Genomic DNA, 17,828 nt, shown 5'->3' with positions numbered 1-17,828 from the left:
GCTTCAGATAGATGCATAGATGTGACCCGCAGACCGCATATAGGTGGATATCCCTGTCAATCTGTAATATCGAGAATGCCCCCCCCCCCCAGAATCAAATGGCGACGTGGGGCAATGAACGGTGCTCGCACGGCTGGCGACGCCTTTTCACGGCCGCATTTTGTCTCTCACCCTCTCACTATCCAGAACTCTTGAAATCTGCTCATCAGAAATCCAAAATCTAATCGAGCTTCGAAATTGTAAATAAGATCCCAATGTTCGACCAACATGCGACTTGGGTCACAAGCCGCCTCCGGAGTCCAGCCTAAGGACGCTGGACGATCACTGTGCTATTTGGTCTTTCAGCAACTTCATCGTTCTCTTAGTAACCTCATGGTGATGGCAACCATATATTTGATAAAGGACAATCGACAAATGGTGAAGCTTGTAAGCGAAAGCTGGTATCTGCCCTTTCCCGCTGTCCGTAGCCATGGTAATACGAAAAGAGAAAGCTTACCGGTTAGCTGGACGCGGCGGCGGCAGAAGCAGCATCAGCATCAGCACCAGCACCAGCAGAGATGGGTCTTTCAGATATTGCTGTAAATTGCCGGCCTGTCAGGCCATGGAAGAATTATGTACAGAAGTCCAACTTGCGAATTCGTGACTTGCAATCGCAACGAATTTGATATGGGAAATGAGTATCGTTGAAAGATGTTACCTGCAAATGCTGGATCTCTGACCTCTGTGGATGCATGGGTGGGTACATGTCTAACTCTAGGCAGGGCGCTATATGTCGTGCGCCATGGCTTGTAAGCATCATCTGGAATTTTGAAGATATATGTGGAGCGAGTGACCCTTGAAAGGTGTAGGAAAGTTCGTTCTTTGCGTTGCATCATGTTGGTCTTCGTTTGGGGAACGTCCGTCTTAGGTTGGGCAGGTGCTTGTCGGGGGTGCCTGCAGTCGCTTGTTGGATGAATCGATGGGATTGAAACGGGTGAGCAGGTGGCGCGATGGTTTAGAATATTGCAAAGAGAAGAGCGAGTGGTTTCTGCCAGTGAGCTGTGGAGGTCTTTCCGTTCCGAAGAGCGAATCCTACAAGATGACGCATCTACACCCGCCTACATCATCGTGCCCTTTCCGTCTTCCGCCACGGGGATCCCCGCCTGTTCGGTGCTTTTCGCCGCCTGTACCTCCTGCACTCAGGCCCCCCATGCCGCCGTCCGCATCTCGAACTCTGCCTCCGCCACCTGTGCTGGCCTCTGAGTCGCGTACGAGCATCGCTGCGCGAGTGGCTGCTTCGAAGACCGCCTGTGATATATGATTGGCGCGTCTATTCGCATCAGCGTATAATTGGGGATCATTCGTTTCCATGTATCTGTACTCACATCAACACCATCGTTTTTGAGAGCAGATGTCTCGAGGTACACACGTGCGCCTATCGAGTTTGCCATCTCGACTCCCTGTCGTTTTGAGACAAAATTCTTTTGCCAATCCAAGTCCGGCGGCGCGCCTGCTCCATTTGATTGTAAAGAATCTGCCACCACTGCCGCCTTGGCCTTGGCCTCGGCGTCATCCCGAAGATCCCGCTTGCAGCCGACGAGAATGACGGGGATTTGCCTTCCACAAATCTGTCGCACCTCTTCGTTCCACTTGTAGCGCACATTCTCCAAACTATCTGGCGTGTCGATGCTGAATGCGATCAAGATGACGTGCGCATGTGAGTAGCTCAGAGGACGCAAGCGCTCGTACTCCTCTTGCCCTGCTGTGTCCCAGAGCGCGAGCAGGACCGGCTTTCCGTCTAAGCGGATTTCTAGAGAGGACAAAGGATGTACAATGAGTGGCAGGAACTTAAGTGGTGTTGAGACACTCGCCGCACCTGCAACATAATTTTCAAATATGGTCGGCTGATACTCCTGTGGAAATTCCCCAAGCGCAAAGACGCATAGAAGCGATGTCTTGCCGCAGGCACCGTCGCCGACGATAACCGTCTTGCGTCGTACAGGTTGAGGTGGCATAGCAGCTCGCCGAAGGACGATGGCGACGATCGATCGTCAGGGTAGTATGATCTCCCTTTGCCTGAAAGCCAATTGTACACTTGAATCCTCCTTTGACTCCACACTTTTCTTGTGCGATGTGACCTGGGCAGGTGGATGAGCGGGCCAGGCGCGTTCTGGAGACCGTCTCCCAGCTCAGCGTCCACCCGGGATTGCCAAAGCCAGTTCCCAAGGATGAAGGAAAAGAGGGTTCGCTCCGCGGTGAAATCCGCCTGTGTCTGTTCCCTGTCGAATAGCGAGCGATAAGGGGAGCTCGACGGAGATGATGCTGGCCTTGGGAAGTGAAAGGTGCCAAGTGCCAGCCGGCTGATCAATTCGCAGCTGTGCGCTGAGGGAGCCGCAAAAGGACAGGCATGCACCGCGCACAACTGCGACGAGCCCTGCAGTGGCGCGCATGTCACTACCACACACGTGACCTTCCTTACGTGCCACTCAGTCTCTCAGGTGCGTGTGGCGTCTGGCATGAGTGCACGCAGGCAGAGCCTCACATAGCTGGACGCACTCCGTAAAAGTTCAATCCCTTCCATTTGGCAAATCGATTCTCAATGCGCCTTGGCTCTTCGCAGTCCGGTTATACAGGCATATGTATGGAGCCGAAAGATGATGGATTGTGAGCTACATAAAGCATCGATTCAAGACGAGCCGCTTCGTCAGTGGGTGCGTAGGTACTCAAACGGCGCGCTGGTGCGATCGCATAAAAAAGATTGGATTTTCGATCTTGGCACCAGGCAGCATGCTCAGCAGAGATCGGCACTTCCGCTCGTCCCAACAGACCCAAGGAATTAAAAATAAATGGGTTGGCTCACTCGACCCGCCTGTATGTACTGTCCTCTTGGGGTCGTCGAATTGCCTCATCTGAATCCCAAAAGACAGGTGTCTCCATATGATTTGCAGTTCGTTGGCTCGTCCAACGATGGCACACTGTGCGCCGTGAGTGTGAAGGGGTGAGTCAAATGAAGTCCAGCTGAGATGATTGGGATGTACGAGCGAGCGCATGTGCGAGAGAATTGTTGTTCTTGGTGAGAGGGGTGTGTGTGTGACATTGGTGTGTGTTTCCGCCAGGACTGAAGTTGTGCGGTATACCGTGTGCGCAGTGTGCAGATGTGAGGGTGGTGGGCCATCGCGCCGGCATCGGAGGATTGTATCTGCATGTGTGGATGGCTGGTGCTCCCTTCCCTCCACAGCCCCTTCTGATGTTCAACAGGTCCATCCTTGCAATCGTCCAGATTCATGCTGCACAACTGCTAGCCTGAGTCTTGTGTGCTGGAACACATACACACAGGGTGACCAGCGACCATCATCAACGCGGTGAGGCCCAGAGAAGGAAGGTGTGGAGTGCCGAGAGGAAAGGCGGAGGTGACCCCTCGGCAGCCTCTGTTCTCGTTCGTTTCAATTCCTTCCCGCTCACCCGCTCCGATTTTGCACAACACATTCGATATAGTACTAGCTTGCAAGAACAGCCATAGCCCGCCGAGGCTCGGGAGAGCCAGGTAGGACACGCAAACTTGCCGCCTATTTCTTTGCGGGCAGGAGTGGACTCGATCTCCGATCGCACCTACTCTGGGAAGGGTTGCACACGACAGCCCCCCTCTCCATCACGACTGCAACTCCTGCGGTTAGCGCTGTTGCTCGGTCCATCGCTCTAACATGAGCGCACTCAACGGAACTACAACTGCAGCTGCGACAGCAGCAGCAGCAGCAAAGAAGAACAAAAAGAAGAAGGTAAAAGCCAAGAGCTCGACTGGGCACGACAGCGCTGCAGTTTCTTCTCCGGTCGATCAGGACATTGTCAACAGCCGTGGCCTCTCAGCTATTGCTTCTCCTGCTACTGGAGAGCACCAAATTTCCTCCCTTCCAGGTGGCGACCAACTGCAAAACGTGAGTGGTATTTGGACCTTCGGCTGACTCGTGCGCATTTTGGGGGGAAGAAGGAAGGCTCGATTCCAAGGACCTCAGCCACCGGACTTGATCGCCCACATCCTGCGTCCTCAATTGAAAGCTGGTAGCTCACGCTTTTCAACATCTCTTTCCTGTTGCCTTTTCCAATTATGCTCTTTGAATTCGCAACCATGTTTGGCATCCACTCTCGACAGCTGCCGCTTGGGATGGGTGTCGGCACACTGACCATGCCAAACGGCACACAAGCGCCGGCAACCTTCAACTTTTCTGCCTCTTCGATTGAGCGCATCCAGAACGCTGCACACGCTGTGCAACAGACACAAGCCGATCTGCTGCAGACCGCTTCCGACCTGTACCGGCGCATCGAGAAAGATCCAGCGAGCATCCCGGACGATGACGACTACTGGATGAGTCTTCCGCCGCACCTGCGGACCTTCATCCGCAACGCACTGCCGCTTGGTCAATTCCAGCCGATTGCTGCCAACGCCGCTGGCGGTGCAGCTAAGAGCGCGGACAGCAGTGGTGCAGCTGCGGCCCCGACGGATGCGCAAAGACAAGCTTCGACGCAAGCTATGATCGCTGTCGCCCAGCAGCTCGCACAGGCTGCTCATGCGAGCCAACGGCACCTGCAGCAACAGTTCCCCAACGCTGCCGCAGCGGCCGCTGCGCTTGCCAGCGCAGCTACGAATGCCGGGTTGACAACCTCTAATGGTTCTGCAGCAGCGAACGGAGGACAACAGCAGCAGCCGTACCCACCACTGCCGTTCGATCCGAGCATCTTTGCCGACCTTGCCATGCACCCGGACCAAATGAGGCTGCCGCTTCAGCCGCATCTAGGCGCGTCTGTCAATGGCGTCTTGCCGCGGAACGAGGACGATCTCGATGACGAAGAGGACTACGACGATGAAGGTCATTACGACGATGACTACTACAGCGACGAGGAAGACGTAGACGACGAGGACTTTCTCCCCGCGCCTGCTGAGCGCGATGCTCGGCCTCCTACTGGCGGCCAGCAGCAGGTAAGAGAAGGGCAAGATGCTGGCAACGCCCTGCCTTCTGCTGAAGGTGGAACAACCACATCAAGCAAGAACAAAAAGAAAAAAAAGAAGAAGAAGTCCGGTGGCGGTGGGGGAGGAGGGCATCCCGAGGATGGCCTTTCGCCGCCCGCGCTACCTGCAGAGCCCCTCGCTCCTGCACGAACGCGGCCTACCAATCCGCGACAAAGCCAGGTTCAGCAGTCTGCCCTTCGTCCGCTGCCAGCCTCTGCGCCACAGACACAGGCAGTAGTGCCTCCGCCGCCATCGTCGCGAGCGGCAGGCAAGCAGCCCATGTCGTTTAGCAACAGTGCGCCACCTGTAAATGTGAATGGCAAGCAGCCGGCGAACAATACTGCGGCAAAAACGAGCAGCGCCAGCTCCAACGCAGCCGGCAAGCGGCCGGCTGCTGCGAATAACGCGGCTGCGGCTCCACCCAAGGGCAGCAATGCTGCACCAGGCGGAGGCGCTGGGGTCGGTCATCAGCGTGACTCAACCAGCACCTCTGGTGGGGGTACTGGTGGCAGCGGCGGCGGTGGCCTCCCTCGCTCATCGACCGGCGCTGTGGGGAACAATCGGCTGTGGTCTACGAGTAGTGCAGAAGAACGCGAGAAGATTAAAGACTTCTGGCTCGGTCTCAAGGAAAGGGATCGGCGCGACTTGGTCAAGCTTGAGAAGGATGCGGTGCTCAAGAAGATCAAAGAGCAGCAAAAGCATCTGTGCACCTGTGGTGTATGCGGGCGCAAGCGGTCGTCCATTGAGGAAGAGCTCGAAGTGCTCTACGCCTCGTATTATGACGAGCTGGAGCAGTATGCTGGCCTGCAGCAGCGCTACGTCAAGAGTGGCGGAAAGGTAGAGCCTCCGCCTGGCCCTGGCCCATTCCCGGGTAGCATAGCGCTCGACAGCAATGGCGCCGTCGTCGGTGGCGATCCGTTGCATCCGCCCTCGGCGAGAACAGCAGCCGCAGTAGCAGGGAACAAGAAGCCGCAAGCGACTGCCACTGCGGCCGCTGCGGTCGGTAAGAACACGCGGGCCAACGCTGTGCCGTCTACCTCCCCGCACTCGGCTGTGTCGACAGGCGTACCGCCGTACAAAAAGCCAGGTGCAAACGATGCTCTCTCGCAGACTCCCATCGATGACGACGTGTACGATGATGACGATCTGGACGACGAAGAGTACGACGATGAGGATTACGATGACGAGGATGAGGATGATGTCGTCGACGAAGAGGACGACCTTGACGAGGATGAAGATGACCTCGACGATGAAGAGGATGATCTCGACGAGGACGGTCACCACCACCATCATCACCATCACCATCATCACCACGGACCGGGTCACCATCACCATGGTCACAAAGCCGGGACCGACGGCAAGGCAAGCGTTAACTCCGGCGCTGGCGGTGGGAATGGCGCGACGGGCAACGCGCCAGCTCCACCTGCGCCTACCACAGGCAAGAAAGGCGCAGCCGGCGCCAAAGCTGGCATGGCAGGAGGCAACAACCAAAGCAATCAGGGCAATGAGTTCTTTGGTCCTGGCTCCACTGTCACAGTCAAAGGTGCGTTTCCTTTTCCCCTGCCACGCCTTCCCCAATCCCCCTATACCTCCTCCACTCTGCCTCCGCTTCCGCAATCCGTCTACTTGTGCGTGTGCTTTGCTAAAGCATGACTAACATGATTCTCGGTCGTTCCCTCTCCCTCTTTGCCTTGTCGTTCCCTCGTTGGCGATATGTGTGATGCTGCCTTCGCTATGCTCACACATGATCCCCCGCTCGCTGTTCTCTTCCACATCCGTTCGGCTCGCCATCCCTTTTGCACGGCACCTCTTTTGCTCGGACCGGTTCCTACCTAGGAGGTATCCTCACCGTCGCCGATGACTTGCTCAAGAATGACGGGCAAAAGTTCCTTGAGATGATGGAGCAGCTGGCCAACAGGCGCATGCAGCGCGAGGCTGAGATCTCCGCTGAACTTCGCGATCGGGACGACGACTATGACGATGATCTCGATGGAGACGAGGATTATGATGATGAGGACGAAGACGACCTCGATGAAGAGGAAGAAGAGGATGTGAGCGCATCCACGATGCTGGACAGACCTGGAAGTGGGAAATTTTGCTGACTGAACTTTTGACCGAATTCGCCTGTAGGAGCTCATTACTGAGGAGCAGCGCATGGAGGAAGGTCGAAGGATGTTCCAGATCTTTGCAGCCCGCATGTTCGAACAGCGTGTCCTGCAAGCATACAGGGAGAGGGTCGCGCAGGACCGCCAGCTTGAGCTGCTCCGCGAGCTTGAAGAGGAGGAGAACAAAGAGAAGGACAAAGAGGCCAAGAGAGCTAAGGAGAATCAACGCAAGAAGGACAAGAAGAAGTGAGTTATCCTTGTACGGGATTTTTTTCTTGGAGAGCACGGCTGATTCAAGCCTTTTCAATCTTCCGCAGGCAACAGAAAGAGCAGAAGGAGGCAGAGAGGCTCAAGAAGGAGCAGGAGAAGGCTGCTGAAGAGGCCGCCGCCAGAGCCAAAGCAGAAAAACACCGGCAGGAGCATCTCAAGCAGCAGGAAGAACTCAGAGCCAAGCGTGAGGCTGAGCGACGTGCGAAGGAAGAAGAGAAGGTGCGAAAGGAGGAAGAAAAGCGCAAGCGTCTGGAAGAAGAGCGAGCCAAGGAAGCCGAACGCGAGCGCAAGAAGAGGGAAAGGGAGGAAAAGGCTAAGCAGGAGCGTGACGCAAAGGAAGTCAAGGAGCGCGAGCGTAAAGCGAAAGAAGAGGAGGCCAAGCGTGCCAAGGAACAGAAAGAGCGCGAAGAGCGCGAACGCAAAGCCAAAGAAGTTGAGGAAGCGCGCAAGGCATCTGCCGCTTCTGAACAGGCTCGGAAGGACAAGGAGGCGCGCGCAGCTGCCGAAAAACAGCGGCAAGCGCCCCCTCACCCTTCACCGGTCGCAGGCAGTCGTCGTGCGGCTCCCATCGGCGCTCCTCAGCCTGTCGTTCCTGGCACGGCAAGGCCTCGTAATGCCAGTGTTCTGGGCGCTCCCATAGGGCCCGCTGGAGCTCGCTCGGGTCAACCTCAACAAATTGTAGCATCTGCGACAGTCCCCGCGGGCCCGCCACGCGGTCCATCTGGTCGACATGTTGGTCCCCCGGGAGCTTCAAGCTTACCTCCACCTCCTCAAGGCCTCCCTGCTCGCCCGGCGACATCCGTTGTCAATGCGCTTGGGCCAAGTCCACAGGTTAGCATGCCACAAAGCTCGAACGCTGGTCTACCCCGGCCGCCTTCGATCTCGCCTGCCCAAGTCTTGCGCAGCCCTGTGCCCGGAGCCGCTTATGCAGTCTCGTCTCCGGGTCAAGCCAAGGCACCAGGAGGTTCGCTTGGAAGCACATCACCTGTCGCTGCACCCAGCTCAGCGATGCCCATTCCCCAAGCTCCGGGCGGTATGCCACCGCACCATACATTCCCGGGACCAGGCGCGCCAGGCTCTTATGACAATGTGCGCTCCCCAACGCTGGCCGATGCCTTCCCCCCTGGCGTTGTCCCCCCTGGACTATCTCAGCCCGGCATGGACTTCCCCGGAGCACCCGGCATGCTCTCTGGCTCCGTTGCATCTGCTGGCATGCAGGCGCCCCCGTCGCCTGCAGCGATGCACATGAGTGGTATCAATGGCCTTGGCAACCACGCTCATGACCTTTCGGGAGATGACCACGGCTTCCGAGGGCCTCCTTCGGCCTCAGGCTCAGGTAGCCTTGGTGGCCGCGCCATTCAGCGCCCGGCACCTATCCCAATTGGACCCATCGGTAGGCCTCGCCCTGCTGACGAGCAGGCCCCAGATGAGGGTCGCGCATCCGTTAGCCCAAAGCTGCCCGAAGGTATTCTGGGTAGCGCTGCGCTCGGTGGAGACGACGACATCATCGAGCCCCAGCCAAGGCGTACCAGCAACACTGCGCCCTTCAATGCTGGAGGCTCATCGGCAACGTCGTCGTTCTTCGGGGGTGGATTCGGAGGACCTTCTCCTTGGTCTCCTTTCACAGCTGCCCCATGCGCTCCTGGCGGCAGCAGTGTGCTTGGCGGCTTGGGTGGCACTCCCATAGGGGGAGCACCTACGCAGCGCTCATCTGCAGCCGATCCCTGGGCCCCAATCCCTGTCCAGAACAGCTGGGACCGAGCTCGTTTTGCTTTTGAACAGCCGCCACCTGCAAATGGCCCAACAGGCTCATCTGCTCTCTCGCCCGGCCTTCCGGCCTCCCTTGGACTGCCACACAGTCCCTTCGGAGCACCGAACGCCTTCAGCTCTGCTGGCTTGAACGCTGCTGTTCTCTCTGACCTCAACAAAGACAATAATGGACGCGGGCTCTGAATCATGCCATCACGCCCTGCCACTTGACCGTTCTTGCCGTTCTGCTGTCGCTTTAGTCAATCGTGCTTTTGATTCTCAACTGGGTTGCCCACCGGCTGTTGCATCTTACAGCACCTCTGTATGTGCCCCGCTTTTGCAATGCCATACTCTTTGTTTCTGAATCGTGCGAAGTTGACATTTGGACAACTACACTTGAGGGTAAGCTGTGAAACAACTAGTATCGCTCAACACGACCACCCCAGCGATCGCCGCCGGATCCACCACGTGATGGAGAGCGTTCTCTATTGCGATCAGAGCCGCCGCCACGGCCGTATTCGGGTGATCCCGATCTTCCGTCCCTGCCATCTCCGCCTTGCGCACTCCAAGCGCCATCGGCACTTTGCCCACCACTACCACCTTGTTGGCCGTAGGCTGCCCATGCGCCGCCAGCACCCATTCCGGCACCGCCAGCGCCATACATGGATCCCATGGCGGACATCATTTGCTGCCATGCCATTTGCGGATTCCACTTGTTCGTGCCCCAGCCCATGGTCTGGTACATCCTCGCCATCGCTTGAGGATCGAAAGCAGGCGCGCCGCCCGCGCCTGCGCCACCTGCAGCGGTACCGCTCATACCGCCCATGCCCATCATCATGGGGTTCATCACGCCCATCATCATCGGATTCATGCTGCCCATGCCTGCTGCCCCTCCAGATGTGTCGCTGCTGCCCCATGCGCTAGCGCTGCCGCCGGTCGAGCCTGACCAGCTGGGGGTGGGATAGTTGCCATAGCCGCCACGCGCCCCGCTGCGACCGCCCACCGCGCCGCCTGGCTGTCTTTCGTTGGGGTCGTTCTTGCTGGTGGCGCGCTTTACTTCGATCTAAGATATCAGAAAATCTATTATTAGCATCGTGGTTCGGGAAGAGCATAGTCCCTTATCAGTCGCGCACCTGTGAGCCCTCATACACAAGCGGTGAATTGCGAATGCAGTGGTCGACGGAGGTGTCGTCTTCAAACGTGACGAATCCAAAGCCTCTTGGACGGCCAGTGTCCTTGTCCATCATTACCGTCGAGTTGAGCACAGTGCCAAACTTTGAGAAGAATTGCCGAAAGGACTCTTGCGTTGCTGTCTGAGGCACGCCGCCAACGAAACACTTCTGCGTCTTTGCTTGATCTGGGCGCGGGATGGCACGCTTTGGATCGATCTACGGGGTGTTTCACGAATCACACATGTTTGAGGATGTCAAGGCCGATCAAAATTCCAGCAAAACTCACAATCTTGCCGTCCAAGAAGTGCTCGCGAACCATGACAGTGTTGACTGCCTTGGGGTCTTCAAAGGTGAGGAAAGCAAAACCTCGTGACTTGCCAGATGTTGGGTCGCGCATGATGGTGCAAGCTGCGACCTTTCCGAATTGGGAAAAGTACTTCTTGAGACCCTCTGCAGACACAGAACAAGGTCATGCGAAGCAACATGGGTGCGACGAGCTCGGAAAACGTCAGGATACTTGCATTACGAGCCGCCGACGCTCAAGTAGGCTGCTCAACGTACCATCGGTGGTGTCCCAGTTTAGGCCTCCCACGAACATTTTCCTGCGATAATAGACCCGATCAATTTGTGCCAGAGTAGAGAGGCAGCATGGATTGCGCGTCAGTTATCTGTATGTATCATAGAATCATGGAAAGGGTGTAGTGATGAAATGGAGAATATGGCTGCATGCTGTGGTGATGTGACTGTCTGATGTTCTGGAAAGACTGCGGACTTTCTTGGCTACGTCGCTATATCGTCTAGCGATTCTTTGTCTACCGAATGCTACTGAAGGAGGTGGCTATGTCGAAATATGGTTGTGGGCCATGAAGGATAGCTGTCTGATGGGGGTGATACATGAAGAAGAGTTCTGTCCTCCCGACGCAGAGCCAAAGTCGGAGTCTTTTGTGCAAGCATCAACACCTCCAGGAACACCTATAGCGTACCCGGCATGACTGGAAATCCTTGCACAACGCGACTGGCTATGCTCGGCGTATGCACTTGCCGAAGGGCCAGATACAGCGAAGAATGAGAGGACTATGACTTACCCATCTTCTCTTGAATCACTTGGTCGCGCCGAGCCGTTTCCACCTGCGCCGTATCCAGAGCCTTGTGCACCAGAACCGGTGCCTTCACTGCTTGATCCTGCACCGCTTGCAGAGATATGTGCTGGAGGGCCCGCACTAGTGCGCGATTCGCCTTGGCCACTGTACTGCCCATGCGAATGGGCCTCTTGCTTGGCCGCCGGCTTGCTGTCTGCCGGAGCAGCCGGAATGAATGAGCTGGAAGAGCTGGCAGCGGGAGGGATGAACGAAGTCGACGGGGTAGCCGATGCAACCTTTGATGATGGAGCGGGCTCTTCCTTGGGTGCGGATGCCTGGGGTGTTAACTTGGAAGTGTCGGTAGCGCCAGCGTCGCCACCATCTCCGTAAAGGTCGCCGTACAAGTCGTCGTCCTGATTGTACATAGCGCCACACTTTTTCTTTTAGATTCAAGCCTGAGGGCTATGATGCTTCTGGGGGGCGAATAGGGTGCTCAGAAGCTTCAAGCGGAGAATGGTCCGGATAGGTGATGGTTGAGGAAAGAGAGACGAGAACGCGATGAAGTCTGCTGTGCTTGTCACTCACGCGTGTGCTTGCTGCCTTTCGCGGAATCAACGCACTATGGAAGCGCGCTCTCCCCACAACTTGGTCAGAGCTCAGCTCCTTCTCCCCCCTTGCCAACAGGGCAGCTAACTTCGTCACCGTTAAGACGACCTCGTCCCCAAAGCAAATGGCAGCTTCACTGGCGCACGGGTCGTTAATCACAGGGAGTGCACAACGATCAGCAGACTGTGCTACCTATCCTGCCCGAAGCGAAGCACGGAAGCCGGCTGCATCGATCGTCCGTGTCGCTGCAGTCGGGATCCTTATCCCTGCAGGACAGGCAAGTACAATTGGAGGAAGTCCACCTTCGCGTGAGCACTTGGCCACGCCGCTCAGTATGGACAAGGGAATGTCTCGGTAACGAGGGCATAGTCAATAAGCAACGACAGCGAACCGCTGAACTCGGCCAAGGCGTGTGCTGCTGCACGCGGAAGTTTCTGTAGCTTTGGCAGCCATGACGACACGAAGCGCTAGGAGTACCAGAAGCTCCACAGACGTGCTCACTGACGGAGACGTCTATGCGGTAAGTGCTGGACTGAGGCTGTCCAGTCGTTTTAGCGCACGAATTTGATCAAGCCATTGTCGTTCTCGACAGTTTCTTCTGCAAACGGCTCTCTTACAACATATCGCAAAGCCCCGCCCTCCAGAGTCAAACCAAGTTCGAGCAGACAGTCATGCATCGAGCACTTCGACGGCTACAGCTGGCTCGACAGTCATTTCCGCGCTACCGAGCAAAAGCGTCACTGGTTCCTCTTCGGCAACAAGCTCGACCAGCAGCAGGGAGTGGGGCTTCGGGGCAATAGCTGAAATGTTGGTCGGCTCTTCAAAGGAGGTGCGTTTTCCGGAGAAACTCATCAAGCGCTTGAACGAACGGCTGGAAAAGATTGCGATGGGAAAGGATCCTGTCTATCGAGACCAAAGCCTCCGCTCGACCATCGGTATATTTTACGGACAGTACCAGGGGGCTTCTTTTCAGAAACAAATGAGGGACAATCGCAAGGTGGAAGACCTGGTTCTCCACTTTGCCACTGCAGCTCAGGCGTCTTTGCGCAAACGAGCGACCGGAGATGAGTGGAAGGAAGAGCTGGAAGTGCAGGTCGGCCAGTTTGTCAAAATTATCAGGGAGGCGCTCAAGACGGTCCACGGCGTGCCGAGAGAGCTGACAGAGCGGCTTGAAGCGTACTCTGCAAAGCTCACCCCCAAGCCCATTTCGCTCACGTCTATCAACAATGGTCTGACCCCAACGCCTGTCCCCATGCGAAGCTCGAGCACCCTGCAAACACCGACAGGATCATCCATCGGGCCCAGCAGCGCAAGCACCTCAGAACAAGGGCGTCGGGATAGTGCAGCGAGCACACTGTCCATGGATCCAATAGCCGACTCCGCGCTCATCCAGGCTGTTGGGCGGTTATTCCACGTGCAAGCGTCCCAGCTGCGCTTGGATGTGCAGAGTTTGCGCAAGACATGCACCGACAAGGCGGCGGTCGCTGATCTCAAACGATGTACAGCCAACATCAACCTAGGCGGAGCCTGGCCGGGGTGGCGCGAGGACTTTCGTTCTGAAGAGGCGTGGCAGGGATGGAAATCACAAGAGCTCTCCACACTTTCGCAGATGATCATGCGACTGTGTCAGAATAACCCTGAGCTTCTCAAGACCACCACATCTTCGGGTGCTGGCAGTGTACCAGACGGGAACAGTGGGACAGGGTCTGTGCGACGCGTTTCCGCGACTGGTCTTTCAAATGGCGCTGATGCAGGAAGCGTAGGCCGAGCCTCGCCTGTCATTTCGTATGGAACTGCGGAAGACGCGCTGAGCGCCGATGGCGAAGAGGGTTTCACATACATACCACCGGATCCAAGACGCGTATACCAGCGCGCTCTCGAGCTCTGCCTCGATTTTGACCTCGAGGAGATCCGGAATCAGGAAGACGCGGAGGAAGTGTCGCTCAGCATTCTCTCGCCTGGGCACGTAGATCTGCTGAAGGAGTGCGCATATTGGTGGAGAATCTCCACGTCCTTCAGAGCGCTGGCCAACCTTGACTACATTCGCATAAAGTTCCAGGGAGGGGAGGCTCCATTAGACTGCGTCTCGGTCGCGCTGGCTTCGGTGGACAAGGCGTTGCAAGAAGCACCAATGGACAATTGGATGGTTGCAGACGTGAGTGCCACTTGAACCTTTACGATGCTGTCCTTCACTACTGACACAATGTCCTGAATGCTACATGGTAACAACAGCGGCAGCTTCTTGTGAGAACTTATACACAAGTCTTTGACGGCGTAATGCAGGGCTTGTGCGAAGCATTCCAAGACGTACGAACAGCGGATCCGGAAGAAGTGGCGAGCTTCGCTTCGATCGTGCAAGAGGTACATCGCACCGGGTTTGTGCGGATTGAAAAATCCTTCGAGAGGGAGACTGTCGATCTTGAGGAGCACATAGAAGACATGAAGGACAGCATTCGTATCCATGCCATCCACGAGTACACCGCCAAGACGACTGACCTCTTTTCGCAGATCTTGGCGAACGAGGTCGTGCCCCTGGTGCAGCTTGTAGATTGGCTCGAAAAGGCCGCGAAGCATCTCGATCGTGCATACCCGTGTCCGCTTCTGAAGTGAGTGCTTGTGTTGTGTTGTCAAAAGTGTTTCCATGTGAGACGGCTGACGGAATGTGTTAATGTCCAGCTCCATCGATCCAGTCTCGCTTGTTCTGGAAAAGCAAGTGCCATTGTTTTTTGACGACCTCGATTCCATGAAACGGCAGATCCTGGAGCATGCACTGCGGGAGCATGATGCCCTTGCTTTCGATGACATCTTCATGCTCTACCACCGCACTATGACACTTTGGCGAATGTTCAAGGCGTTCTGCCCGCATGTTGAACCATCCTTCGATGTCGCCAACTGGTTCGAGCCGCATGTGCAACACTGGCTGATGACGACGAACAAGAAAACGTCAGAATGGGTCCACACAGCTGTCCGCTCCGATCGCTTCCTGCCAATCGACAGCGCAGAGGCCTATCATAGCTCATCGATCGATGATCTTTTCGGCGCGCTGCAACAGCCACTCGAATTCATCCACTCGCTCAAGTGGCCCAATCCTCTCAAACAGGCGCAGTTCCTCACTTCCCTCTCCAGGACTTTTAGCCATGCCATCGAGCAGTACTGCAACTCTGTCGAGGAGCTCTTCATGGAGGAAATGTTTCCGCGAAGCGCCGAGGGCCAAGATGCGCAGCAGAAGCAGTCTGCGTGGATGGTCAAAGCCAAGCAGACGTTGCAAGGGGAGAAGAAGGTCGAGCCATTTCACTTCCAGCCCGAGGTGAGCTTACAAATTGTTGCCTTCGCCGCGCCGAAAGCTAAAGTCTGATGCCATTCTTGAATCTTTTCATGTAGTCCTGTGTCAAGCTCAACAACATAGAAGCGGCGCGCATTTTGCTAGACAAGCTCTACGAGCGCGTCGATGCCGACAAACATGCTCGGATCATCGAACAACATGCATCCGATCCGGAAGTCCAAAAAGCCGTATTGCATCAGAGGCGGCGCTACATCTTCACTGTGAAGATCGTGCTTGGCGAAGGCTTGCAGCCAATCAACACAAGTGGATCCAGCCGAATAGACTCCTTTGTCACTCTCAGCGATGAGCGTGGGAATCGTATCGCCAAAACTCGCACCATTTACGAGACCCCTGATCCGAGATGGGACGAGGTTTTTGACATTCCTGTCGAGCAATCCATGTGGCTGGCAGCTACCGTTTGGGACCGCAAGCTCGTGGGCGACCACGCACTGTGTGGCCGAGCGTATCTGCGACTGGATCCGCGCTATTTCGGCGATTTGCACTCACACGAGCTTTGGCTTGACCTAGATACCCAGGGCAAGCTGTTACTTCGAGTCAGTATGGAGGGCGAGCGGGACGACATTCTTTTCCACTTCGGCCGGGCATTCAGGTCTTTGAAACGTGCAGAGGGCGATATGGTCCGCATCATTGTCGACAAAGTGAGTGGTGCCACGTCACAGGATAGACCCAGTTCCACTAACATTCACGTTGCAAACAGATGTCAATCTTCATCCGGCATTGCCTATCCCGACAAATACTGCGCAGTCTTGTCAAAACAAGCGGAATCAATTTGGACAAGGCGCTCGTGAACATGAAAGCACTTTACGCGACTGCGCTCGCCAGCACCCACGCCAGTGCATCTGTGATTCCTCCGGTTGAATCTGAAGCCACTCGTAATCGAAGTAAGGCACAGCAGTTGACGGATACCGAGATTGAAGCGGCAATCACGCCATTGTTAGACTACTTTGATGAATGTTTGGGCACACTTAAAAGCAGTCTCAGCGAGAAGCAAGCGCTGGTGGTGCTTACCAAGGTGTGGAAGGAGGTGCTCAACATCATCGAAGGCATCCTCTTGCCGCCGCTCTCCGACGCTCCGACGGACATGCAGCAGTTGTCTGAAAAGGAAGTTGACATTGTCTTCAAGTGGCTCTCGTTTTTGCGCAAGTCCGTGCACAGCCTTGGGATCCCAGCCCGAATGAAACGTTGCTGATGTGTACCTCGCTTCTCACTGCAGTTATTTCAATGCTTACGACGAGGAGACCGGCACGGCAGGCGGGGTTCCTCTGGAAACTCTACAGAACAGCAAGTACAGGGAGATTCTACAGTACCTGTTATGGCACGACTCCTCCACAGATGCTTTGATGGAAGAATGCGCCCGTTCGATGCAACAGTCCTTGCGCAAGCAAGCCGGTGGACAACTCGCTAAAAGCAAGTCTGTGTATAATCAGCGTAGCCTCGGGACTATCAAGCAGAGGAAACAGGACAAGAAAAAAGAAGAGGAAGCCCCCAACAATGAGATCCTTGTCATGAAGCTGTTGCGGTGAGTAGCCGCAAAGCCACGCATGTGTAGCGACATGATCAACGCAGTGCTGACCTTCCTGGCCTCATTCGTCATGTCCAGAATGAGACCCGGTACTCAAGAATTTTTGGCTTCGCAACTGCGGCTGAAGGCGCAGCTATCTGCTTTAACCGGCGTCCAAAGTCACAAGGACCTTCGTCGAGAATCCGACCAACCCAGGTCACGCGGCGCGGGCAACGGTCCCCACTCTCCGGTGCCACCTCCCAAGTGAAAGGCTCACTGCTTGTAGTATGCGGATAGCGCTCTCCATTGATACCCGGGCATCGCGTGCCAAGCTTCTCGCTTGGTCGCTGCACATTTGTATTCATTTCGAAGGATATTAGACCTGCGCGTGTGGCAGGAGTCTCCCCGGATGGATGAGCAAGTCAGGATCCTCTGCCAGATGCCATGTTGCAGCGTTCAAATGACGCCCGTCAGCTGTGTAAAGGTAAAGAAGCTCCGAGCCGATAGCTACGGAGATTACGGTGCAAATTTCGACTCGATCGACTGCAGGCACGAGAAGTTGTCGCAGCGTCGCCTACCGAATGGGAGATTTACTGTCAGCTACGTGGCCAGCTGCGCACAAAAATATGGGAATGCACGTACCAGTGACAAGCCAGGTCGGAGCAATATCAAGCTCAAAAGGGTGTGAAGCGTTTCTTTCCACCGGTCTTGAGAAAGAGCCTGGTCAAGATCCGTCCAGCGGTTTGGGACGATGTGAGAGTCTCCTTTGAAGTCCCTCACAGTCCATGCGTCCAAGTAGTCATATAAGACGAGACGATGTCGATCATACCCAGTCCAGAATGCGAATGGTCGGCAGTTGGCGTCGAACGCTCCGATGATCGAAGCGGTGTCGCCCTTCGAGATCAAAAAGGACGTGTGAAGAAATGCGCAGGAGAGCAAAGTCTTTGTTACACTCACCTCCAGATTTGCACCCACTATCCCTTTTGCACCCGCCTTGAGGAGTTGATCGTGCACCTCTTGCA

General features: G+C 55.8%; 5 protein-coding genes across 5 annotated transcripts; 3 read left to right on the top strand and 2 right to left on the bottom strand.

The window, feature by feature from the left end:
• Positions 1-206: 206 nt before the first annotated feature.
• K437DRAFT_151292 (uncharacterized protein) lies at positions 207-770 on the top strand. The gene has a single exon (XM_013386949.1). The coding sequence runs from the start codon at positions 268-270 to the stop codon at positions 580-582; it is 315 nt and encodes a 104-aa protein (XP_013242403.1). The 5' UTR covers positions 207-267; the 3' UTR covers positions 583-770.
• Positions 771-935: 165 nt separating this feature from the next.
• Positions 936-2,081, bottom strand: K437DRAFT_151288 (ras-domain-containing protein). The gene is made up of 3 exons (XM_013386948.1): positions 1,856-2,081; positions 1,365-1,789; positions 936-1,287 (listed from the first exon to the last, which is right to left on the bottom strand). Exons 1-3 carry the CDS (start codon positions 1,992-1,994, stop codon positions 1,072-1,074), a joined length of 780 nt encoding a protein of 259 aa, XP_013242402.1. The 5' UTR covers positions 1,995-2,081; the 3' UTR covers positions 936-1,071.
• Positions 2,082-6,879: 4,798 nt separating this feature from the next.
• On the top strand, positions 6,880-7,255 carry K437DRAFT_216662 (uncharacterized protein; the record flags this gene model as incomplete). The annotated part of the gene is made up of 2 exons (XM_013386947.1): positions 6,880-7,032; positions 7,112-7,255. Coding segments are annotated over 2 exons (297 nt in total), but the record flags the coding sequence as incomplete, so codon positions are not given.
• A 2,188-nt stretch (positions 7,256-9,443) lies between these two features.
• On the bottom strand, positions 9,444-11,873 carry K437DRAFT_257432 (RNA-binding domain-containing protein). The gene is made up of 5 exons (XM_013386946.1): positions 11,363-11,873; positions 10,839-10,879; positions 10,564-10,727; positions 10,239-10,493; positions 9,444-10,168 (listed from the first exon to the last, which is right to left on the bottom strand). The coding sequence occupies exons 1-5, from the start codon at positions 11,779-11,781 to the stop codon at positions 9,524-9,526; spliced, it is 1,524 nt and encodes a 507-aa protein (XP_013242400.1). The 5' UTR covers positions 11,782-11,873; the 3' UTR covers positions 9,444-9,523.
• Positions 11,874-12,044: 171 nt separating this feature from the next.
• K437DRAFT_151155 (uncharacterized protein) lies at positions 12,045-17,380 on the top strand. The gene is made up of 8 exons (XM_013386945.1): positions 12,045-12,482; positions 12,555-14,117; positions 14,195-14,568; positions 14,639-15,269; positions 15,344-15,943; positions 16,003-16,448; positions 16,519-16,824; positions 16,906-17,380. Exons 1-8 carry the CDS (start codon positions 12,414-12,416, stop codon positions 17,072-17,074), a joined length of 4,158 nt encoding a protein of 1,385 aa, XP_013242399.1. The 5' UTR covers positions 12,045-12,413; the 3' UTR covers positions 17,075-17,380.
• The last annotated feature ends 448 nt before the right edge of the window (positions 17,381-17,828 follow it).

The sequence above is a fragment of the Tilletiaria anomala genome (genome assembly GCF_000711695.1).
Source record: "Tilletiaria anomala UBC 951 chromosome Unknown K437scaffold_60, whole genome shotgun sequence".
In the NCBI taxonomy this organism is placed as follows: Eukaryota; Fungi; Basidiomycota; class Exobasidiomycetes; order Georgefischeriales; family Tilletiariaceae; genus Tilletiaria; species Tilletiaria anomala.
Note: the sequence above shows the minus strand (reverse complement) of the source record. Positions and strands in the feature narration are given on the sequence as shown.